Source organism: Panthera onca, chromosome E3 (genome assembly GCF_046562875.1).
Source record: "Panthera onca isolate mPanOnc1 chromosome E3, mPanOnc1 haplotype 2, whole genome shotgun sequence".
NCBI lineage: Eukaryota > Metazoa > Chordata > Mammalia > Carnivora > Felidae > Panthera > Panthera onca.
In genome coordinates, this window is record NC_138354.1 from 40,591,278 (window position 1) to 40,615,234 (window position 23,957).

At 62.8% G+C, this 23,957-nt stretch overlaps 2 protein-coding genes and 1 non-coding gene across 11 annotated transcripts in view; 1 reads left to right on the forward strand and 2 right to left on the reverse strand.

The window, feature by feature from the left end:
• Nucleotides 1–23,957, forward strand: part of IFT140 (intraflagellar transport 140) — a 75,322-nt gene that overhangs the window by 43,493 nt on the left and 7,872 nt on the right. For all 9 annotated transcript variants that reach the window (XR_014136372.1, XM_081791763.1, XM_081791760.1 and 6 more), the window contains 7 exons: nucleotides 18,684–18,861; nucleotides 19,302–19,492; nucleotides 19,838–19,933; nucleotides 20,176–20,308; nucleotides 20,625–20,768; nucleotides 21,243–21,371; nucleotides 21,482–21,664. Coding sequence is in view for 8 of the 9 variants with exons in the window: in XM_081791763.1 (XP_081647889.1) it covers nucleotides 18,684–18,861; nucleotides 19,302–19,492; nucleotides 19,838–19,933; nucleotides 20,176–20,308; nucleotides 20,625–20,768; nucleotides 21,243–21,371; nucleotides 21,482–21,664 (1,054 nt within the window). In the remaining variant the exon portion in view is untranslated. The remainder of the gene's footprint in view (nucleotides 1–18,683; nucleotides 18,862–19,301; nucleotides 19,493–19,837; nucleotides 19,934–20,175; nucleotides 20,309–20,624; nucleotides 20,769–21,242; nucleotides 21,372–21,481; nucleotides 21,665–23,957) is intronic.
• TMEM204 (transmembrane protein 204) lies at nucleotides 4–15,277 on the reverse strand. Its single transcript, XM_060648028.3, has 3 exons — nucleotides 14,096–15,277; nucleotides 10,033–10,188; nucleotides 4–750 (listed from the first exon to the last, which is right to left on the reverse strand). Exons 1-3 carry the CDS (start codon nucleotides 14,373–14,375, stop codon nucleotides 506–508), a joined length of 681 nt encoding a protein of 226 aa, XP_060504011.1. The 5' UTR covers nucleotides 14,376–15,277; the 3' UTR covers nucleotides 4–505.
• On the reverse strand, nucleotides 16,133–16,261 carry LOC132689826 (small nucleolar RNA SNORA72). The gene has a single exon (XR_009615172.1). It is a non-coding gene; the product is annotated as a small nucleolar RNA SNORA72 (small nucleolar RNA).

Sequence of the window (23,957 nt, forward strand, 5' to 3'; positions counted from 1 at the left end):
TGGTGGGAAGTTTGCATTTTATTTTAACTTAGAAAAATAATCAGGAGCAAAACGGACATTACTGACACAGTCCTATCATAAAACCGTAGCCATCTGGTTGTAAATTCTAAGTCACTCGAGGAAGATCACGGACCGTTCTGGAGAATCTTCCCGGGTAGTCTGCTTTACCAAAGTAAATGTGACTGAGGACCCACCCCTCAGCAGATAGAGAATAAATTAATCCTAGACTGAGGCGCAGAGTGAGCTGGCTGCCGTCCTTGCCCCTGAGGAGCTGCTCTCCTCCCGGAACGTGCAGACAGTGAAGCCCAGCGGTGGGCGCGTCAGGAGCGTGGCGCAGGCGGTATATAACCACGTAATATGCTTATGTGTAACGTAGTAAACGTAGCTGTGGGTCGTACGTGTATATATGGGAAACCCTACGGATGGCCCGCACGGACAGCCCTGCGGCGTCTACGCTGTTTGGTTATAGTGGAGAAGGTCCTGAGCAGGTGTCCCCCGGCGGCCCTCAGCACGGTGACTCCACGTACTCGTTGTCCAGCCCGCGGCGGAGCCGCGCGGTCAGGGAGCGGCTGATGACGATCACCCGGGGCGCGATGCAGTCCTCTCTCCGGTGAAGGATGTTCCAGATGAGCATGGCGGCTGCCAGGGTGGCCAGGAGGCAGGCACCAATGTCCAGGTAGCAAGACCAGGACAGGCTGGTGTACGGGCCGATTCTGTAGAACGTCACCAGCCCGATGACCAGGACGAAACCTGCAAGCGAGAGAGGAGAGTTCAGAAAGGCCTGTGTGGAGCCGGGGCAGGACCGGCCGCTCGGTCTGTAGAGCCCTGCGGACACGCAGCCCCTGCTCCCCCTGTGGGCCGTCGCCCCTTTGTGTGCCACGCTTCAGCGTGGAGCCGCTTTTCATTGGCCTCTGTGGGCCTTTATGACCTTTGGGGGGCCGTCTAATCCTGGCACGGAACAGTTTCCGGGGGCCCCGCGAGAAAGCTGCCTGGTCCCGGCACACTCTCCCTTTGGTCCAGCAGGGCCGAGCCATTTCCTCTGCGTGAGCTGCTCCCGGCTTGCAGAAATGCTCCATTCGAAAGTAAGGCGTCCCTTACTCTCCCAGTTTATCGGCGCTTGCCTCAGGGAAACGCGGGTTTCGTGCCTGGGGCCTGCCGCCTAGGATAACAGGACACTGGTGTTCGATAGAGTTCAGGGCTGAGTCCGGGCCGGGAGCCCCTACGGGCACGAAGGAGAGGCCCCGCCACTCCTTGTATGGGTCTCCGACCCCTCAGGAGGCGCCGGATGCGGCCACAAGGAGGCGTGATGCCGAGCCGGAGCCGTGGCCGGAGTGGCTGGCGTGGCTGGAGAGGGCAGGGAGGGCTGGGCAGAAGCAGGGGCCTGGGTGGCTCTCACCACACCTCTGCTGTGGCGACCTAGGGGAAGCCGTGTCTTGGAACCCAAAGCACCTGACGAGGACAGAGCTTCTTAACAGTGATCCGGACGGAACCCTGGGCGCCTGCCGGACTCGCCCGTGTCCCCCGCCCTGAGCTCTGGCCAGGCCAGCCTCCCGCTGCGGTCCCTCCCCCGCCCTGTGCTGTGACATCCGTCCGTCTGTTCCTGTGGTCCCTCCGTCCCCCACAGCCTCCCCTGCTTTCCTCAGGAAACCAGACCCTGCACGACCCCCGTGGCCCCGGAGCTGAGCCGCAGTGGTGCCAGCTCATGGTTCTGGAAACTTATAAATTAGTGCAGGACGGGGGCAGGGGTAGCGGGGAGCCAGCTTTCACAAGCAGCACGGTGTCATTATCGCTGCACCTTCCAGAAAGCATGAATTAAACATTGATCCACCCCAGTCATGTGCTAAACAATAGCGGCGGTGACTAATCTCTGTTAATTCTCTGCAGTACTTAGGAGAGCTTTTTATACACAGAAAGCTTCTGGATACTTCCTTTCTGTTAAAAATAACTATTTCTCTTTGTCATGCACACTGACAGAAAGAATCTTCTGGTGTTTCTCTCTCCCGGTGAAGAGTGTATCCCTTGCTCGTCGTTCTGTGGCCCCAAGTTTTGTGTTGTCGGGGAAAGGAGTTCGAGTCTGTGTTTTGTGCCATGACAATGAAAACACTTGGTGTGTGCCCCTCAGTTCTCTGTGTCTTCGGGCATTTTCTGCCGGCGAAGGGAGCTCCTTGTGCACCATTCTCCACAAGGCCCGGCAGGATGGGGCAAGCAGGGAGCACCGGGAGAGCAGGCGAACGCACAGGGTCGTGCCTGAGGTCACCCAGGAGGCACCGGGACGGGTGCTCCCACAGGGCAGGCGGGAGCCTTCTGTAGGGAGCCAGGCCGAGCAGAGGGCACCCCAGCGGGTGGGAAGGGGTTCACCCGAATGGCCGCCGCGGTCCAAGTCTGTGCCCGCCCGTTGCCGGCGTCCGGCATCCTTGTGCTGCTTATAGGAATGTCTGTAAACCTCTGCTCTGCGGCCTGAGCCCCGGTTCTGCAGCATCATTTGTGGGGGTGGACAGCCCCTCCCCAGCTCCGCGGCTGACTGGGGTCAGCCGACAGCACTGAAGAGTAAGGACGGGTCTGTGAAGTCCGTTGTGAGACATTTCGGGACAGACCGGTGCAGAGCTGGCCCTGAGCCGGAAGGATCCAGGCCCCCTAGCTCACCGGCGCCGGAAGGGAGAAGGCGCCTGTCACTCAGATGCGGGTGCCTGGGCCGCCCGCCTTTGCCAGGCCTCGGGTCTCTCCCTCCACCCTCTGTCAGGCTGCAGCCACGCTGGCCTCTTTTCACTCCTCCGGGAACCCGGGTTCCAGCCTCTCCGGGCCTTTGCTGGCTCAGCCGGCCCGTGCCGGCCCAGCCCTGGGGAGGAAGACTGTGCTCAGAGCTCAGCCTGGACGCCCGGCCTGTCCCCCACTGTCACCCCTGGGCTGGCGGGAGGCCTCCTGGAGGGCCTTCCAGGAATCACTTACGGAGTGAATTATTTGAGACAAACCAACTAGATCCCGTGGTGCGGAATTAAATGCAGCGTGGGCCTCTGGGAAGGAGGCGTGACAAAGAGCGACTTTATAGCACCCAAGCCCGTCGGAGGGACAGGGCCCTTTAGCCGCGATGGCGTCTCTCAGCGTTGGAGCCACGGCGGGACGTGCCAGTTCCCACTCTGCCCCCTGTGCCGGTTTCCACACGTGTGTGCCGTGCGGAGGCTTGATGCGTCCTCGCGGAGCCGAAGCGGCGCTCTTGTCGGGCTAACCAGGGAGGTGCGCCCTGGCCCAGCACGGTGAGTGCAGGTCGGGGAACACTGCGCCGGGGAAGCAGGCACGAGCCGGCACAGACCCTCCCGGAGGGTGGCCACCTGTGGACGGGGCACCTCCAGGCACTGAAGACCCTGACTCATGGGACCCGTCCCCGATGCGTGTGGGCGGAGCGGCCGCCGGCTTCCGACCCCCACCCGGCACCCACGCGCCATCGGAGCCCCGAGTGGCGGGTGTCCCTCGGGCCCACACTGGCCGGCCTCACGGGGTTACTGAAATGTATTGTTGCTTATTTTCTCAAGACGAGCGTCGGGTATTTCTGAAAGCAGGGTCGCTGTCTCCCGTTGCCGTCCGAGTCTGTTTCTTGCCCCCCCTCCCTGGGGCCGTGCGGCCCACACGATGCTCAGATTCTGGCGTCACGGTGTGGAGCCGCCTCCAGTGACGAGTACCGTTTGTCATGTTGGAGATGAAGGAACGGGCGGGGGAGGACAGAGTAAAGAACAAGAGTTCACAGGTGCACCAACGAGCCGCGCGTGGCGCCCACGTCCCGCAGTCGTGGGTGACAGAGGTGGCGGCTCCGTGTCAACGTGGAGCCTGCCGGACGGAATCTTAGAGTCCGGCCGGCGGTAGGCGGCACCGGGCGGGTTTCGAGCACAGTCTGCGGTGCGTCTCCCCTGTCTGGCTTGGTTCAGAGGCTGCACCTTACTTCGCTCTTTTTTCTAGGAGAAGGGGGGGGAATCTATCGTGAAAACCAGTTTAAAAATCTGCGTTGACATGACTCATCCTATGTAAAGTTCAACTCAGAACACGTGTGGTCAGAGAAGAGCTTGACTCCCCAACATTAAAAAATGACTTTAGAGGGGCGCCTGGGTGGCGCAGTCGGTTAAGCCTCCGACTTCAGCCAGGTCACGATCTCGCGGTCCGTGAGTTCGAGCCCCGCGTCGGGCTCTGGGCCGATGGCTCGGAGCCTGGAGCCTGTTTCCGATTCTGTGTCTCCCTCTCTCTCTGCCCCTCCCCTGTTCATGCTCTGTCTCTCTCTGTCCCAAAAAAATAAATAAAAAAAAAAAAAAAAAAAAAAAAAACGTTGAAAAAAAAAAAAATGACTTTAGAAAAGCCTCTCCTCAAGCGGGAAGATGCAAAGAACCTGCCAGAACAGCGGTGCAAGCACAGAGCCGCGAGAAGCGCCCGAGCCACGCGGGGGGATGTTCGGTCTGGTGGCGCGAGGACAGGTGACCCCGTCTGGGTCCCCGGGGGCGGTGCGAACAGCACAGACACGGGGACGTCCTGTGTGCCCTGTGTCGGCAGTGGAAAGGATGGGGCACATTAGGCACGTGGCCCTTCATGAAGTTCTCCTGCGGGGCAAGGGGCCCGGCAGTGGGAAGGAGCCCCGGCCCCGCCGGCCTCAAACCACGGGTTTCCCGGCTCTAGCACGTGGTGTGGAGACCCCCTGGGAGTGTCCTGGAGGCGGCTCTCCCAGGACTTGTCAGCGACGGTCACGTCTGTCCAGAAACACACAAAAGGGGCGAGTGTGAGCACAGCCTGAATTCTGCATGCGGAGTCAGTTCCTTTCTCGCGAATCTGTTTCCAAAGCAAACAGCCGCTTCCTGTGAGCCGGCCACGCGGGCGCTGCGAATCACAGCTCGGCCTGCACGGCGTCCCTTTCCCCTCGCTTCCTTCCTGCCTGCTTCCGAGGGCTGCGGTGCCTGTCACAGGGCCTTCCTGTTGGAGTGACTGTCGAGCACACGCAGGTGGCGTAAGGAGAGACCGTGCAGCTGAACCCCGAACCTTCACACAGCACGCCTGCCCCGTGGTGCCTGCGACTTAGGTGTCGTGACGGCTTCCAGGGAGAGCGTTCCCGGACCAAGAGCACATGGCCCGTCTCGGCACGGCCGCAGCTGGGATGTCCCAGCTTCTGTGAACAGCAGAGTGACGGGGTCCACACGCTCCTTCCTAGAGGGAGGGATTCTGGGAAAGGAAGAGCTGAAGGTTCGGCGGGTCCGGTCACCCTTCCACGGAGCTGCAGCTCCCACGCGACGCCTGGCATGCCAGGGCTGAGGGCGCCGAGGCCCCCAGAGGACGTGGAAGTGAGCGACAAACGCAGGATGTGGTTGGGGTGCAGACCAGCGCTGTGGAGGCAGGGGCCAAAGACAGAAGAGCACTCTGTCCAGACCCAGCCAAGCCCTGTTCTTCGTGAAAAACAAAAAGTCATATATTCCTACGAGAGGATCCCCGAGCCTACGGATGGCAGAATCCCCACCAGCTCACGAGCCGCCAGGACCGACGACATCAGCATTCTCACGGGCACGGGGTGCTCAGTGTGCGTGTAAATTTTGCCATCCCAAGAAAAAAAAAAAATGCTGATTTCCAGAAGCAGAGAGAGGAAGCCAGAGACGCGGGGCCCAGGAAGTTCCGCCACGATTCTGCTCCCAGGGTCGTCCCGCTGGAGTTGCGGAGGCTTCGCGTCTGGAGGAGGAGCGGGCTGGTGAAGGTTGGCGTCCACTGGTCGGGACACGTGTGCAGGGACCCTGCACTCTATGCAGTGCCAAGGGACAGAGCACAAGCCTGTGAGCTCGGGGCTGCTCGTCAGCGGCCCAGAGGACGTGAGGAGTCACTGGACAGGGGTCCCGAGGACAGCCTGGTGCTGTCATGAAGGGGTTCAGCACAACGCAGAACACTGGCCTGTGCGAGTCGGTTGTTCATCTGTCCTCAAACTACAGCGTTTCGTGGTGGGATTGTGCTGTACGGAAAGCCCTCGGTCTGAAAAAGCTGCAGGGCCTCTCGAATGACAGACGAGGAGGCCGGACTGAGATTCTGCAGACGTGGAGATGAGGGGCCACTTAGGATCAAAGCTGATAAATCATAAACCAGGAGTCACATCAAACACTGCATACAAAGTCACGGACGCTTGAGACGGAGGAGAAGCCTTACACCACAGTCGATTTGTCACCAGTGGACCCAAAGCCAGGGAAGTGGGACGCCTGGACTACGGGCCCCATGCCGGGACATCACAGAGGGACTGGAGTTTTCCTCAGCGCCCCTGGGCGTCCCCGACACAGTGGGCCCAGCCCGGGTCGGCCGTCGGGGCCCTTGCTGCAGCGCGGGAGGACTTCCCGGTCTCCGGAGGGGCTGGGAGGTGCCGCACATGCTCTCCGGTGAGCAGTGGGGGTGAGGGAGGGGTGTGGAGGAGGGAACAGATGAGCGGCCTAGTCCTTGGGTCCCCCACCGCATCATCAGGCAAGACAAGAAGCAGAGACTGCTAGCCGAGGGCTCTCGGGACTGGGGCCTCACCCCCAGGAGAGCTCAATGCAGTTATTGCAGGGAGGCCAGCCGCGTGGGACCCCGACGCCAGCCTGAATGTGCACCTGCGGCCACGGTGCTCTGAGACCACTTCCGCGACGACCAGGGAGTTGCCCTTCAAAGGTGCAGCTCGACTGAGGAACAGAGCCCTGAATAGCCGTGAGAGTGTCCCACCTGGAAATAATCCGCCTGGGGACAGATTTGGTTGGTTCCCGCACGGCAGCTGGAGCCCGGAGGCCACTGGCACCTCACAAGCCATAGGTGGGGTCAACTTAGGAAAGTTCGGAGCCACCAGTGTTCTGGCAAGGAGGAGACTCCCCTCCCCGGTGCTGGCTGCTCTGGCACGCACGCCGGGCTCCGGGGGGAGTCTTCGGCTGACCCAGGAGCCCTGACGATGCTGCCCTGTGGCATCCCCAGCGGACACGAGGTTGGAGGTCAGGGTAATCACAGCGGCAGGTGTGGCTGAGCCTGCACCTTGGGTCCCGGCTGCCCGAGAGCACAGGGTGAGGTGGCTCATCCAGGGCCTCGGAGCCTGGTGCAGCACCTCGACGCCCCAGGAAAAGCCCCGGTATGCTCAGGAGCCCTCCAGAGCAAAGGAGCCTCCCCGTGACGCGCCCGCCGGGCAGGCCGCCTGCCGAAGTCGCCCTCGACTGTCTTGCTTCGGGTGTCGCTTAGGTGTCTGATGCAGGGTCCGACGGCCACCTGCCTGCGATCATCAGACCAGGATGACCGTGCGTTTCATGCACACGAGCAGGGAGACCAGACACGGACAAGCGAGAGAATAAAGGACAGGGGAAGGAAGGGTCAGCAGAGCCAGCTGCCGGGAGCCTGTATGGGCACGTGGCCGTAGCAGGGGGCCGCCCATGGCGGCTGTTCACCCTGGGATGGGGTCCGCCAGGCTGCCACAGCCCCCATGGGAGCTGTTGTCACAGGAAGCACGTGGAGGCCACACGGGGATGTTCAACTTGTGGGCGGAGGTGGAATAAGGGACAGAAAGGAGCGTTTCCAACTCTAAAGCAAATTAGAATTACACGTGGAAAGTTCTACCAGGAGGCGGGAACCTCCCGTGTGGCAGCTGGAGCAGGTGTGAGGGACAGAGGGGCGGGCGGGAAGGGAGTTCGGCCCCTGCGCGGTCCAGCTCGCCCCGCCGCCCCGCAGACTCGCCTGCACCATCTCTCCCTGCTGCCCACCCTCTGGCCCCGGCACTGGGGACTGAAGGTTCGCTTGCATAACAGGTACCAGCAGGCATTTCCCCTCCTGGGACAGGATATCCCGGCGCCCTTCAGTCTCTCCCTGACTGTTTAAAGCAGACCAGAGCACAGGAAAAAACCTAACTCTAAAATTAGCAGCGTGGTGGCAGAAAGGCACACGGCTGCATTCTGTACTGTTTGTCAATGAAACAAGTCTAAACACGGCCAAGTGCATTTCCTTTTTGGGCAAAACAGACCTGTGGGGGTGAGGGCAGGGCGCCACCAGGAGACGCCTGCAGGGGCAGGAGGGGCCCCAGCGCCCCTCGGCGCTCCTGGCTCTTCCCGGCGGCCTCCGCCTGTGTGATGGTCTGTGCGCGGCGGCCCCACGGTCTGGAAACGCCCGGGAGAGAGAGCGCCTGCCCCACAGGCAGGACAGGCCGCGGGGCGGCCTGGGCTGCCGCCAGGCAGCCAGGTTTACCTAACGGGGCCCCCGGGCTGCCTTTTCAAAACTGTGTTATCTGGAAACAACACTGTCTTGCTCTGAAGTGAGGGCTCGCAGGAAGTGAGCCGACCATTCGACGCCAAACCTGCCATTTCTCTCCCGTAATTCTAATAAAAGATGCCGTGGTCCGTTTGGGCTGCTGTAGGGAGTTACTTCCAGGATCCAGATCTGTTCCTTTCTTTGCTAGGTTGTCACTGAATGTCTGTTCCTAATCTTCCACTTCCTTCTGGGAGGGGTGGAATTTCAGATAAGCTCCCTGTGATGGGGGGGGCAGTCTCCACGAGGCCAAGGACCCCGTTTCTGCCTTACGGCCCTAAGGTCAGCAGAGGGCAGAGGGGTAGTTTTCTGAACGGCCACCGTCCTTTGGGATGTCTGTGTTTCTACCCACAGCCGTGGACGAGGCAAAGAGGCCGAGGTGATCAGACATCCCAGCCCACCTGCCTCTTTAATTCTCAAGACCAGCCTGCTGGGGGCAGACAGAGGGGCCGGTGGGCTGGCGGTTTGCCCCGACCCCCACGGATTGCGGGTGGCAGAGCCGGTGTGCATGTCCGGCACCCCTGCCCCAAGGCGACTCCTTCCTGGAAGCCGTCTGGTCGGCCCTCTGTGCTCCCAGGCCCTGTGGGTGACGGGGCCGTGGGGAAGTGACCGGCCCAGGACCACCCGCCTTCTATGAAAAGGCGCAGGAAGGCCTGTTTCCAATTCCCGATTCCCACCCGGGTCACTCGCAGCGTGTGAATTCCTGCCAGTTGGTCAGCTTCCCTCTCCAGAAAGATAAGGGCCGGGGGCCATTATTCCCGGAATGATTCACTTCAGACTTCCTGCCGTTTCTTTCGCCGGGTTTGTTGGAACTGTACCTTCAACTTTGGGGCGTGCTGCAGTTCTCTGCTGGCAGGAGAGGCAAGCGGGTCGGCTATAACGTCCCCACACCCTGGCCACGCCGTCCCCGCTTCGGACCGCGATCGTGCTTTCCCCAGCAGGCAACGGGGGACCTGAACTGCCCCCAGGTCTCGGTGATCAGGAAAACTGAGCCGGCGGCCAGAGCCGAGGGCACACCAGCAGAGAAGCCCCTCTACTCACCGGGGTCACCTGGACAGCTTCCGTGGCTACCTGCGTGGAACCTCCCAGAAGAGTCGCACTCCTCATTTACGACTCCCACCACCCCTCTCAGCTTTTCAGGACCACGGGTGCGTCCGCACCCTCCCTGTCCTGCTACCCCCGACAGCCGCCCCTAAGGCCTCGCCACTCTGCGGCCTCCCGGCCCGCTCCCGTGGCGGCACGGGCGGTGGGCGTGGGTGCCAGGACACGGCGCGTGTGCTCGGACACTGGTGTCCTCTCTGCTTTTTGCTGCTCACGAAAAAGGGCCTGTAGCTGAGCCAGGCCGGAACCACGAGCTTGCCCAGATCTCCCCGCTGGCACAATGTGAGCGGGGAAGGCAGAGGCGTGGGCTCGGGTGGGGGCTCTCACCCTGCCCGTGCCAGGCTGCTGCACTGTTGTGGGAGGACCGTGAGCCCAGACCACCAGCCACACCGGCTGCGTGGTCCCAGACTGTGGGAAGCAGAGCAGGTCACTCTAGAGCCTCAGCAGCCGGTGTTAAAATGGAAAAAGGCAAGAGCTCAGGAATGAACAGAAATATCCATCCGGATGCTTCCTGCGTCTTCACTTCCCCATGCGTGTTTTTGTGTCATTTCCGCCCCAGCGACGGGCCAGAGGGTGACCCACAGGGGTTGTGGTGACAGGAGAAGGCCACAGTGGGCCCACCAGCCCCCCACGAGCTGAGGGTGCAGTCGCTCTGCCTGCCCAGGGCCCGAGGCTACTTACTCGCCAGCTGGAACGCGGCGGCCATGGCCTCCTCCCAGCACTGTGAATCGGGCGACATCAGGGGCAGGCCCGTCAGACCCAGGACGAAGGTGAGCTGACCCGCAGCGAGTGCCGCTGTGGCCACCAGGTTGCAGGCGCGCATCATGTCAAACTGCACTGTGAGAACGACAGGGGGAGACAGGTGGTCAGCTCAGGTCGGGACTCCACGTGTGCCCGGAGCCCCACGGCCCTCTCTCCCTGGCTCCTAGCTCTCCACTCCCCTCGCGCCCCAGGCCCGGGAGCCAGACGCACGGGGGATGCACCACAGACGGGGTCAGGGCTGCGGTGCTGCCTCGAGAGGCCCGTGGAGAGACCTCCCACGTGCCGGGCAGCAGAGCGCCGGCCTGCAGGAGTGCGCCCGCCGTGAAGTCGGACCCCTACCGCATGGAGCCCCCGCCACGAGAGCAGAGGACCGGCCCCACCGGGCCCCAGCCCACGGTTGTATCTGTGACTCGCCCACGGGTGGGCAGGGGGCCTTCAAATTTCGCAGCCGAGGAGCCCAGAGGGAACAGAGACTATGCTACTTTCTGCCACGGGGCCGGCCGCTCCTGCCCACTGTGTGTCCAGTGGCTTCCTCCTTGCCGTTGTCCCTGAGCGCAGACCCGGGCAGGGCTGTAGCGGTCAGGGTGGCCCTGCGGGCAGAGAGGCTTCTGAAAGGAGAGGAGGAGGGAGGGGCCGCAGGAGGATGACAGTCCCCATGGCTGAACACCTTCCGGAGCCGGCAGCTGCCTTTGACCTGGCTTGCCGTGTAGATGAGCTGTGTAGACGGTGAGCGTGGCCGGTTATGCCCTCCCACAGAGAAGACACCGCTCTCTTGCCCTGTGGGCTGACAGCTCACACACCGTGTGTTTCAAAGTCGCCTCAAAAAAGTCCCTGCGGTTGCTAGAAGGCCTGACGCTCCTCTGACCCAGTAAACGGCAGGGGTGCCAGAGGCCGACCCGGCGAGTGGGAACTCCTGGTACAGAGGGAGGCACCGGCACCGGCACCCGCGCTTCCTCGCCTCCCCCCGCGGGCTGCGAGCCAGGCTTCAGGCCGATTTGCTCGAACCTTCCTGGCTGCCCACACAGTCTTCGGGGCACAACCCAAGTCGCGGCCAGCCTGACCAGTGGCCACACGTGCGTGCAGGAGACCAGACGGGCCCTGCTGTGCGGACGGAACGGGTTCCAGGCGGGTCCTTCCCGTGCACTGGAAGATTGGCCGGCCTCCCTTCCCGTGGAGGCCCCGCTCTTCGTATGCTCTCTGGGGGGGTCTTCCCGCTCCGTGTTCTTTGCTGTTACTTGTACCGATACGTGACCACACACAAGTTTCTTCCACGCTAAAAGGCGGTCGAACGCGGGAGGTGGGGGTGACCTCAGAGACGAGGGGCGGTAAACACGGTGGGCACTAACAGCCCAGGACAGCGGGCACTCCGTTTTAGAGCCAGACCCGGGGGAGGTAAGGCTGGAGGTGCACAGAGAGTGGCCTGCATGGCCCCGGGAGCCAGGGCCCTGCCCTCCCGCTCGCCCGCCCCCAGCTCTCTGTCCCAGTGCACTGCCCGCGGCCCCCGTGCCGCCCCCACCCCCTCAGCCTCTGCCCCCGTGGACGTGAGGATGTAGGCCAGAGGGTACAGCAGCGACTGCCCGAGCCCACTCCCCTGACCAGCCGCGGGGGACCTGCCCGGCAGGCGTCCGCCACGCCCGGGGTACGTGACCTCGTGCATAGCCTGGCAGCGGCACCCAGCAGAAATGTGACATGAGGGACTGAGGCCGGGCAGTGTGATGTGCACAGTTGCGCCTGGGGCCCCGGAGCCGTACACGTTTACCCGTGCTGCGCCTCGCTTCAGAAAAAGGCTAGGGTGCTGGACGGAATGCCTGGGATCCAGAGCTGTGAAACGCGCGCAGAGAGCCACGCTGCCGGGGACTTGGGTTGTGAGGTCTCCGTGGGAGCTAGGGGAGGACCTCGGGGACGCTGCGTCCCCACATCGCCTCACGGGGACGAAAGCCACCCGAGCAATGGTCCTGGAGGATGGGACCCCGTGTGCATGGGGGGCCAGCCCCGGAGTCCCCGACCCGGCACACTTGGGACACCCTGCAGCGGGGTCCCCTGACCCGTCATGGCGGGTGGTCCCTCGCCGTGCTCGCTCCGTGAGCGCAGAGTGGCTCTTACCGGGCCGCGCAGGGGCCCCCAGAGCAGAGCGGACGAGCGTGTCCGCCATCGCCCCACCTGCCTCAATGTCTGAAGTCTCTCGGGCCCCGAGAAAGGAGCTCGGAGCAGATTGAGTCCGGCCTGACACCACACACGCCTGCCTGTCGCGGACGGAGACGACCGCGGAGCCTGCAGGTGTTCGGGGCTGAGCTGGCAGGTGCTGGCGGAGCGCCGCTGCTCCCTCCTACCCCATCCCTGCGCCCAGCGGAGCCGCACGCCAGGTGCTGGTGTGACGGGTGGCGGGCGCGGGCCGGGAGATGAGGTGCCAGAGCCCCCGCAGGAGCGCAAGGCAGCGCGCAGTCTGCCTGGTCGCCGCTCCTGCTGCCCTGCGCTCGCGCCCTGGGGCAGGTGAGAAGCGTGTCAGCAGCTCAGTCTCCCTCACGAGAAGCTTCCGTGGCCTTTCCCTCGTTTGCGGCGAATATTTGACACTCGTGTCAGTTAAGGATTAGCTCCACAGATGCCGTACCCGTGGGAGGATGTCCTAGAAGTCTTAGGAGTTGCTGATCAGGTTGTCGGGGGATCCAGGCGGCTGGGCCGGGTGGGAAGGGGGTCTGGAGGCAGAGCACGTCCCAACCCGTAAATCCTCCTCCTGGCCTTGGCAAGGGGACAGAGGGTCTGGACGCCCAGGGCGGGCACCAGCTGGAGCTTGAGGCCCGGGCCGGGGCTGGGTGATGTGGGCTGCCTCTGGGCCAGGGGTGCTCTGTGGGCCAGGACAACCTCAGAACCCAAGAGGCCTGCTCTCCGCCAGCCAGTCTCCTGGCACCCAAGTTCAACTGCACTGAGTTTTGAGAGCTTGCGGAAAAGTTTGAAATTCCTGCTTGTGATGGAGGGGGAGGGGCTGACAGGCACAGCCCCTCCCTGCCAGAAGACCCCCAGACCCAGAGGAAGGGGCTCAGAGCGGAAAAACTGGCGTGGCCTCCCCACAGGGACCTTGGTGGGGCACGTGCCTCTTGCAGCCTCTGTCTCTGCCTGTGGAATGGGACCCCACCCCCACCCCGGCCCCTGAGCCGGGCAGGGCCCCCAGCACGTGGCAGGTGGGGGTAGTCACCGACGAGGACTCTGGGGACACCCTCCGAGAGCAGTTACAAAACCCCCACCGAAGCCTCACGTTCTCTAAAGGACCAGCTCAAGTTCGGTCTCCTGCTGATCTTGGAATTAGACCCTCAGCAGCAGCTTCACAGGGTCCACTCCGGAAGACCTCTGCCTGTCAGCCGCTGTGACCACATAGGTGACACATTAGGTGACAAGTGTCTTACACCTGTGAGCCCTTTGCTCCCCTACCCTCAAACCTGACCCCACGGTCAAAGTCCTGTTCCCACCTTCCAGAGTGGTGAACGGACCGGCCGCGGGCCACCAGCTGGGGCGGGGACAAACCCGTGAGCGGCTCTGCTCTCCAGAGCCACTGTCCTGAGCCCCTTCCCTGCCCCCAGGCTGGTCCCCTCCCAGAGGTCCTGTCTGCCATCTGACCCGAGTCGCTGCCTGAACGACTCTGTCAATCCATAGAATGAAGTCAGAACTCAGCCGTGTTTTTAAGCTTCTTGCTTATTTCACTCACTAACAATCTGTATTTTCCATCAAGGGAAGTGTATTTTCCTTGATTTGGTTAATGTATCTGCCCCATAGCTTTGCATAAAGGCAGAGAAAAGCCCCATGCTCACCCAAGAATTCCACCCAAAAGGAGCCAGAGTCAGGTCTGGCTCAGCAGAACTGTGGCCGGGGCTCCCCTGGAGGGTGGGCGCAGAGCTCGGGGTTTGCCCGGGTCCCTATCACCAGACGTGCGCCCCATGCCCGCGACGTGCCCCGACCGTTCTAAAGGAGACGGAGAAGTCGGCAGACTTACGTTTGACGGTGCCTCGAGCCTCCTGGAAGCCTGCCGCCTCGGAGCCCCAGCCCAGGGCCTCACAGTCTCTGGCGTCTGCCGGCCCCAACCGGGCCCCGGGGCTCGGCCCTCCCCGGGTCCCATCTGCCAGCCAGCAGGACTTCCACAGCCCCACGCTCCGCCTGCGCCCGTCCTCCAGCGTCTGGTACACCCAGTTGGGGGTGAAGGCCGCCGCGTTGTTGAGGACAAGAGAGACCAGGGCCACCAGCACCGCCGTGGCCACCAGTTTCTGAACAGTCATCGCCGACTGCCGGTGCCGTCCGCTTGTCCTGGAGAAAGTCCCAGCCCCGGTCAGTCGCTGTGGCCAGGGAGAGCCGAGACCAGCTAGGGGCTGCTAGAGGACATCACCGCTCATTCTCAGAGGCGTCTGGAAGGCCCATGTGACAGGTGCCGGTGAGCCCACCTGGGCCCGTCCTTACCCTCCCTCCTGCACCTGGAGCAGGGCCAGGCCCCAGCTGCAGCCAGCCTCTCCACCCATCCCGGGGAGGGATCCGGGGCGCCAGCAACAGTCCAGAGTGGTGCGTGCGCCGTCTTCCTGAGAAGCTAGGCCTCTCCTCCCCGTGAGCCACCGGAGAGGCGGGCGGCGACGTGGGGGTATGTCCCGCCTGGCTCCCTAGAACCAGCTCCTCGGAGCAAACCCAGCAGCCGGGCTCCGAGCGGGGCCGGTTCAGCTGTGCCGGAGCGCTTCAGCCTCTGGCTGCCTGAGCCCCTGCCCTGTGCCTCCGCCACGGAACAGCCGGTCCTGGAAGGCAGAGGGCCTGCTGCGGGGAAGTGCCTGTGCGTCTGTGTGTGTGCGGCGCGCGCGTGTGTCCCCCCCTCGGCAGAGAGGAAATGGTTGTTTTTGAGGCTGTTTTTTGTGAGCTGGATGGAGGGCGTAGCCAACTGCAACAAAGAGCGGCAAGGCTGCTGCAACCAGATGCCGACAGGACACGTTTCCTGAGAGGAGAGCGGGGGGCTTCTGAAGCCCTGCCCCGGGGCCCTCCTCCCCTGCCCTCCCGGAGCAGGCCCACGGTCCCGCCAGCCTGGCACTCGGGCACCACGAAGCAGCCACGGCGGCAGATAACCGCCCGGAGCATGAGCCCCTGCGCTGGGCCTGGGGACATCTGCACCCAGCTCAGGACGGGCAGGGCTCTGGTGGCCAGTCACCGGCTCTAGGGACTTGCCGGCCGTTCCCCCAGCGCGTAGGTACCGGCAACCCACAGTGCCCCTCCCCGGGTGGAGGAAATGGCCGGGCGTGGTAGAGAGGCCTCCTGGCACAGGCCTTTGCCTAGGTCGGGGCCACACCTGCAGACCTGCTGGGCCAGAGCATTGTCCTGGAGGTGCAAGAAGGTGGGCTTCTGGACGTGCAGGGCAGGTGGCCCAGCAGGGCCTGAGGGCAGAGGACACGTCCCTGCCGAGGGGGCTGCAGCCCTTCTGCATGTGCAGACACTCGGGGGAGGCCGTGCCACCCCACTGGAGAACCCCGTGCCCGACCGGGGCCCCGGAGCGGCTGTGCACAGAGAGAGAGGCGCCCGCGCCCCCCTCTACAAACACACGTACCCTGGACGTCGCGCGGGGAAAGCCCTCCGGCCCCTCTGGCTGCTTGCCGCCTTCACTAGCTGCCCGGCCAGCACCGGGCACCCTCGTTATGGAGAGGAGGCCACATACCTGCGAGAGGGGCCCCGACAACCTGGAAAGGGACGGGCTCGGTCCCCTCGGCTTGGCCCTGTCGGCACCTGGGACGCCTGTGCCCTGCTCGCCTCCCGCTTCTGGAGCTCTGGAGAGTTCCAACGACTTTGACACCGAGCAGGCCTCGTGCCCTGGAAGCCTCGGCCCCTTGTGTGTGTGTGCGCAGGGGGAGGGGGGTTCGGTTTTACAATTCATTCAATGGCAAGCGGTAATCGTGAGATTAGTAACCGTTGTGTTCAGAAAGTACATTCAAGCCGTCAGTCTCAAGGACGGTCAGGTACCTGGAGTCACAGACTTTCCCCACGTGACCCGTCATGTAAATCAGACTTAGTTTCTCGCCAGCGTTGATAAAAGCAGATCCAGGGAGAGAAGTCTGTCTGGGGTCACGTGCATGGTCTTAACGTGGCGAGTGCTTAGGCTGCGCTGATTGTCACATCAGGATGGCGGGAACAGTCACAGCCCCCCCGACTTTGCATCCCATTCTTGGGGGGGGGGGGGTCTGTGCCTGCTGCCTCGAGGAGCCCCGCGCCACCAAGCCTATGTCCCTGAAAGGCGATGGGGGGGGTGGGGGGTGGGCAGGTCCTTGGAGAATCATAAGTCTCAAGACAACGTCTGTGCTTTGGGTCCCTGATGGGCTTTGCTCGTGTCACAGCACGTGTCCTTTGTAGCCAACGTGCCGGCTGACTTCTTCCCACCTGCCTTCTTTCCTTAGCCTGTGTTCTCTCGCGCCTCTGCTCCAGCCTCCCGGAGGCTGCGGGGGGGAGGGGGGGGGCAGGGTCCTGTCTGCCCTCCAGGGGCACCCCTAGCCCTCCGCCTATGGCCCCCTTCTCCAAGGTCTGGGACGAGCGTGTAATTCCGAGTCCCTGAGCGCATGGTACAGGGGTCACCTCGCCAACGCACCTCTCCCCCGTCTTCTTTTAGAAGGGATCAGTCCCCTCCCCCTCATTTATTTAAGTCACTTCTCCCAGGGTGGACTCTGGTGGCTACTGGGTCAGCTCCCTCCAGCCCCTCTACCAGGTGAGGCAGGGAGGCCCAGGCCACTCACTGGGTCCTCCTGTCAGGCCATCGGCCGTCTGGCCCTGCCCACAGAGGACCCTCCTCAGCCACCCGTGGAACCGCGGGGCCCACCCTGGGCACCCAAACCCCCAAGGGCCCTCCCTGTGCCCCAGAGCTGCTTGCGCCGGGCACTGTGGCGGGAGCTAAGAGCGGCGAAGCCGGGGCTGCTGGGTGCACCGGGAGGCCGTGAACCCAGCAAGCCTGAGGGGCAGGCCCGAGAAGAGGGGCCTCGGGGGCCAGTTCCAGCAGCTCTTCCAAGAGAGGCCGTCTTGAGGCCAGGCCCCTCGGCAGGCGGCCCGTGTGCCTTGGCGTCAGCATCTCTCATGTTGATGAAGTGCAGATGTGAGCGCGTCGTGGCGGGGACGACAGGAAGTGCGGAGCTGCAGCGGGCTGGCGGCTGTCCAAAGCCCAGGGCCCCCGGTCCTGCGTGCAGGCCAGTGGCGGGGCTGCCGGGCCCACAGCCTCAGCCCCGCGGCCAGGGCTCGGGCTGTCCTCCCAACACATGCTTGTCCCCTGCTCGTGCGTACGGCCTGCCGGACCCCTGTAGCCTAGGAGTGCCCCGGAAACCGAGTCGGGAAAGAGCTGAGATGGGCCGCCGGGTTCCTTTGCTTCTCTGGGTTTTGCACCTCCATCATACGCAGATGGCAGCCATCTGTGCTCACAACTCGGCAGAGGGTGGGGACACACGAGGACCCCGGGCCCCGGCCCGCCCCCACGCTGGTCTCAGCCTCGGGTGGAGAGTACATTAAAGAAGGCTCTGATGTGGAACACGTCCAGAAGGGAGGGGGAGCCTGTTTCCATCCAGTACCTCGTGGCAGCCCTGGCTCGTCCGCCTGGCGGAGGAGGGGCAGCGACTCCATCGGTTCTGTGAGCCAAAGAGAGCTCCTGAGCTCTGACTGCGCCCACCGGGCTCACCGGTCACCGCCGGCCCTCCTGGAGCCCCGGCCACGTGCTCACGTGCCTCCGCTGACGGGAGGTTCTGCCCTGACAGCGTGCCCTCCCTCCCCCTTCCTCAGCAGTCCCGCTCTTCACAGGCAAGGCTGCGGTTAGATGCACTGACCACACAGCCGGGGGCCCCAGGGGCGCCGCAGACCCAGCCGCCCCCTCCTTGCCCGCGCTGTGCAGAGAGGATCTGAGTGCAGGGTGCACAGCGCCAGGACCCCTGAATTCTATTGTTTCCCAAGGTGGGAGGGGGAAGCTACCTCAAGGCAGAAGTTTCTAGACCCAGGGAGGGCAGGAGCCCCAGGTCATTGTCGGCAGGAGAGAGGTTGCTGGAAGGTTAAGGTGGGGGGTGGGACCCATGCCTCCGAACCTCCCCTCCCTGGGGCTGCGTGGGGTCACGGGGGCCCGTGGACATGAGGACAGGGATGGGGTCCGGGGGATGTGCTGGGACCCCTGCCTCTATTCAGCCCAGGTGAGGGGCCCTCCGACCCCACACTGGGCATTGTGCACTGGTCCTCAGTCCATCAGGCTTGGGGCCCCGCACCCCCTTCCCCAGGCCCGCTGGGGTGTGAAGGCTCTACGCCCCCCCCCCCCCCCCACCGGCCTTTTCCCTTCTTCCTCGGCCCAGCTGAGGGCATGGACAGGTGTGTTTCAGAGGAGCATTTGCACAGCAGAAGGCCATCAAGGCAGGGAGGAAAACGTCCTGAGCACGTCCCTGGCCCTGTCGGCTGCAGAGGACACGCAGGTGGCCTTCAGCCCCGGGAGGAGTCGGGGCCCCGGTTTGCCGTATCGCTGTGCCGAGGAAGCCCATCCGGCACGCGTCTCTGTGGGGCTGGTGGCGTGAGGGCTCCGAGCTGACATGGCTGCCGTGTCCCCCGCACAGCAAGGCAGTCTGGGAGAACATGGCCCGCATGTGCGTGAAGACCCAGCGGCTGGACGTCGCCAAGGTGTGCCTGGGGAACATGGGCCACGCCCGCGGAGCCCGAGCGCTGCGCGAGGCCGAGCAGGAGCCAGAGCTGGAGGCCAGGGTGGCCGTGCTGGCCATACAGCTGGGCATGCTGGTGAGTCCGGCAAAGCCCCAGGGCGGGCGGATGGGGGTGGGGGGGGCTGCCCTGCGGCAGAGGTAGGGTTGCGGCTGGCCCCGCTGGGGAGGCCATGGCGTCTGCTCGTCTGGGTCACTAGCTTCCTCCAGAAAGCAGAGCGAGGCCCCTGAGGCACCACCGAGGCCTGTGTCCTCCGCCGCTGTCCTCCCCGTCTCAGGCACGTGCGTGAAACTCCCAGGCCGTCATGCACCTGGGAGGCCAGGTGGGGTTGGGGTCCGCAGGATGGTGCAGCAGGCGGGGTCTCCTCCTCGGCATGCAGGGGCAGCCCCCCAGCCTTCCTGGCTGATGCTTTCTCCCCGCGGGACACACTGCCACGCTGGCCTGGGCATCGCCGCCCCCAGGGGACACCAGCAGGCTTCCTGGAGCCCGAGGGCCCACGCTCACTCTCCCCTCTCCAGGAGGACGCCGAGCAGCTGTACCGGAAGTGCGGCCGCTACGACCTCCTCAACAAGCTGTACCAGGCGTCCGACCAGTGGCAGAAGGCCGTGGAGGCAGCGGAACTGCGGGACCGCATCCACCTGCGCACCACCTACTACAACTACGCCAGGCACCTGGAGGCCAGCGCCGACCGCAGCCTGGCCCTCAGCCAGTGAGCGAGGGCCCACGGGGAGGGCCGGGGCGGGCCCCTGTTCCCCTGCTCCCTCGGCCAGTGAGCGAGGGCCCACGGGGAGGGCCGGGAGGGGCCCGCATGCCCCTGCTTCATTCTCTGCCCCGGGGAGGGCCTTGGAGGCGCTCAGAAGAAGCTTGTAGGCTGAGGCACCGCCTCAGAGCAGGTGGCAGCCTTCTGGGTGGGAGGCTCCGCAGGGCAGCTGGAGCTCAGTCTCGTCAGAACCTCAGGCCCCCGAGCGTCTCGCGCTGGGCTCCGGTCTCCGGGCCTGGGGTCGCCGGCAGCGCTGAGACCACGGGAGGAGCCACTGCCCCGCTGGCCTTGCAGCTACGAGAAGTCGGACACGCACCGCTTCGAGGTGCCCAGGATGCTCTCGGAGGACCCACAGTCCCTGGAGCTCTACGTCAATAAGATGAAGGACAAGTGAGTGTCGCCGCCAGGTGGTGGGCAGACGCAGGGTTGGCCGTGGTGCCCAGGGGCATCCTGCCGCTGCTTCCCTCGGGCGGGGTGGCGGGGGGGGGGGGGGGGGGGGGGTGGTGGCGTGGAGCATGAGGCATCCGTGCTCTCCTGCAGAGCTGCGCCCTCCTGGCTGCTGGTGGCGCTGGGGTCCCGGGGCTCCTTTCCAGGGTGTGCAGGCCCTGAAGGGGATCGTGGGCTCCCCCCAGGACCCTGTGGAGGTGGTGGGCCCAGTACTTGGAGAGCCAGGCAGAGATGGATGCCGCGCTGCACTACTACGAGCTGGCACAGGACTACTTCTCCCTGGTCCGCATCCACTGCTTCCAGGGCAACATCCAGAAGGTAGATGCCTCTGGGGCGCCTGGGGGCTCAGTCGGGCAAGCCTCCTGTCTCGGCTCAGGTCATGATCTCATGGTTCGTGGGGTCCAGCCTCGCGTCGGGCTCTGTGCTGACAGCTCGGAGCCTGGAGCCTGCTTCCGATTCTGTGTCTCCCTCTCTCTCTCTGCCCCTCCCCTGCTCACTCTCTGCGTCTCTCACTCTCTCAAAAATAAATAATCATTAAAAAAAATAATAAAGAAGGTCGGAGGGGGCAGGGGGCAGGCCTGCCGGGCGTGGGGAGGCAGAGACATGGCCCCAGGGCGCCCTGCTCTCTTTCCAGGCTGCTGAGATCGCAAATGAGAGCGGAAACTGGGCCGCGTCCTATCATCTGGCCCGCCAGTACGAGAGTCAGGAGGAGGTGAGGCAGGCAGTGCACTTCTACGCGCGCGCACAGGCCTTCAACAACGCCATCCGCCTGTGCAAGGTAGGCGGCCGGCCGGCGTGCAGCCCCTGGTGGCTAAAGCCGGGCAGGTGGGAGGCTCCGTCCAGGTCACTTCAGAAAGAGGAGAGAGTTGTATCGCGAGGCCCTATTCCCCACCCCGGCCTGTTTCCACCACGCCCGCCTCACTCTGGGCGCGGGGAGCGTCCGCCCCTCATCCGCCTGCCGCAGCCTCCTTGGCGGTGTTTGCAAAAGCGAGCACTCGGGCTGGCTTGGCGCTTGGGGCCTGTGCACAGCAAGGAGGGACATTCTGAGTGGGCGAGAGTGCCCCCGCCCACCCTGGAGAGCCCTCGTGTCAGAGAAGGGAGCCCCCCCAGAATTCTGTGTGCGGACCCGGGGAGACATTCGACACTGGAAACCACAGTCATGTAGACCAACAGCGTGCCGCGCAGGGGCGGTGGGCTCCTCGGGCGCCCTCAGCACAGTGCACAGGAGGCCCTGGCGACCCCGTCCCCGCAGGAGAACGGCCTGGACGACCAGCTCATGAACCTGGCCCTGCTGAGCTCCCCCGAGGACATGACGGAGGCGGCGCTCTACTACGAGGACAAGGGCGAGCACGTGGACAGGGCGGTGATGCTGTACCACAAGGTGAGCCAGCGCCGGGTACCCCGGGGCCTGCCGCCGTGCCGGGGGCGCCACTCGGGCGTTCTCGGGACCTGGGGCCTGGGCGGCCGCTCAGAGTGCCCCACCATCCACAGGCCGGCCACTTCTCCAAGGCTCTGGAGCTGGCCTTCGCCACCCAGCAGTTTGTGGCCCTGCAGCTCATAGCGGAGGACCTGGACGAGAGTTCGGACCCCGCCCTCCTGGCCCGCTGCTCGGACTTCTTCCTTGAGCACAATCAGTACGAGAAGGCGGTGGAGCTGCTCCTGGCCGCAAAGAAGGTACGGCCTGGGGCCCCCGCGTGGCGCCCACTCAGGCGCCCGGGGCCACCTTTTCCAGACACGGTGGATGTAGCTCTGCCGTCTCTCATGGTTACGGTTTCACAAGGAGGCTGTGGCTCTGGCCTGTCCTGGGGGTGTTGGAGCCTGGGAACGGGCTCACCCGTGCAGCCCCTTCGTGAGTCTTCACGTCGTAACCAGGGCGGCATGCTCGTCCTTTCCGTGTGTGCGGCAAACACACATGACATCGGATTTAGCATCTTAGCTATTTTCTAAGTGTGTTTAAAAAGTTTTTTAGCTTTATTTATTTGGGAGAGAGAGAGAGAGAGAGAGAGAGCATTCACACGCAGGAGGGGCAGAGAGAGAGAGAGAGAGAGAGAGAGAGAGAGAGGGAGGAGAGAATCCCAAGCAGGCTCCGTGCTGTCAGGGCCCAACATGGGGCTCAAACTCACGAATCATGAGATAATGGCCTGAGCCGAAACTAAGAGTCAGACACTTAGGCGACTGAGCCCCCCAGGTGCCCTGCTCTTTCTGAGTGTCGAGTGCGTTGACATTGTGGTGCAACCTCCACGTACCTCCTTTCATCTTGCAAAACCGAAGCTCTGTCCCCTTGAAATGCCAGCTGCCCATCCTCCCCTAGCCCCGGCACCCGCCGTCTACCTCCTGTGTCTATGAATTTGACGACTCCGGAGACCACACGTAAGTGGAATCATACAGGATCTGCCCTTGTGGGTCCGGTTTATTTCACTGAGTGTCGTACCGTCAAGGTTCATCGGTGCTGTAGCAGGTGTCAAAACCTCCTTCCTTTTTCAGGCCAAGTAGTACTCCGTTCCGCATAGGCAGTGCCTCGTGTTTCCCTGCCCTCGGACACTGGCTCGCCTCCACCTCTTGGCTCTTGTGAATACTGCTGCTGTGAACACGGGTGTACAAATCTCTCTTCAACCCTGCTTTCAATTCCTGCAGGCATTTACCCAGAAACGGAATTACCAGACTATCTGGTAACTCGGTTCTAGTTTTTTGAGGACCCTCCAGACCGTCTTCCACAGCCGCTGCCCCAGTTTTCATTGCCAGCAGCCGTGCACAGGGCTCCCATCCTGCCACGTCCTAACCGTCACTTGTTGGTAGCGTTTTATAGAGAGCACTCTCAGGCGTGTTGCAGCCATACTCTAAGTAGAAGGCTTGTCCCTGATAGCCACTGAATGGAGACGAAGAAAACTGTTAGCCATGTGAAATCAGCCTGTCCAAATTGGAAGTTATTTCTTCCTGAAGCCAGAATTGTGCTTGTAGCTTCGTGCCTCCCTGGTGAGCGACACGAGAATTCTCGCCCAAGTAAGAGGCACGTGCCGGGTTCATGGCCAGACCCAGCAGATAGATGCACATGTCCACCCTCCCTAAGGCAGCCCCAGGCCTAATCTGAGTCAGCAAAAACACCACAGGGCTTTTTCTAGCCAGATAAGTGGATTCTGTAGTTTCACAGTGAAACCCAGATAAGCCAGAACAGCCGGGGAAAATTTGGAAGAAGATTAACAAGCGGTGACGAGGCCCCAAGATTGTAAAATGCATCGGAGATAGAACACTTGAGGTCGAGTCCACAAGCAGGCCTACAGGTCAGTGGAAAATATTAGAAAACCCAGAAGGAGAACCATTTACATAGGCACATCTAGCAGGTGCTGAGGAGCACTTCACAACCGGGGGCAAAAGGTGAACCGTCCGCTCAAAGGGGTTGATGCAATGAGGCAGCCACTTGGGAAAACACGCAAGTAAACCCTCTTCGTCTCCTGTGTCCCAGTAAGTTCCAGATGTGTCTACGATTTAAGTGTCCCAGTGAAACGGCAGCCAGCACCGAAAGCCACGGGACGTCTCGTATGGTCTGAAAACACAGAAGGTGTGTTCTGAGTAGGATTCAAAACCCAATGGGAAAGACTCATTGATGTAACCAAATATAAATTTGAAAATAACACATGGAAAAAAACACCATGAAAGAGTAAAGATAAATAATAAAATGAGAAAAGATATGTTCTACCTCTATCCCAAAGTCTCCTGTTCCTAATATGTATGGAGTTCCTATAAACAGTAGGAAATTTACCAGCAACTCACAAGGAAAGGACAAAGATTGTGGACAGTTTCTTTTAAGAAGGAAATGTAGATGGGAACGCCTGGGTGGCTCTGTCAGTTAAGCATCTGACTGTTGATTTCAACTCAGGTCATGATCCCAGGGTCGTGAGTTCGAGCCCCATGTCAGGCTCCTTGCGGATGGCTCGGATTCTCTCTCTCTCCCCTCCCCCCCAAAATAAAT

Excerpts from the sequence above, each read along its gene's own strand:
- TMEM204 (XM_060648028.3), bottom strand. The coding sequence starts at position 14,375 with ATGACTGTTCAGAAACTGGTGGCCACGGCGGTGCTGGTGGCCCTGGTC. Across the intron at positions 10,189-14,095 it reads GGCTCGAGGCACCGTCAAAC|TGCAGTTTGACATGATGCGC; the intron begins GTAAGTCTGCCG and ends TCGTTCTCACAG. Across the intron at positions 751-10,032 it reads CGCCGCGTTCCAGCTGGCGA|GTTTCGTCCTGGTCATCGGG; the intron begins GTAAGTAGCCTC and ends TCTCGCTTGCAG.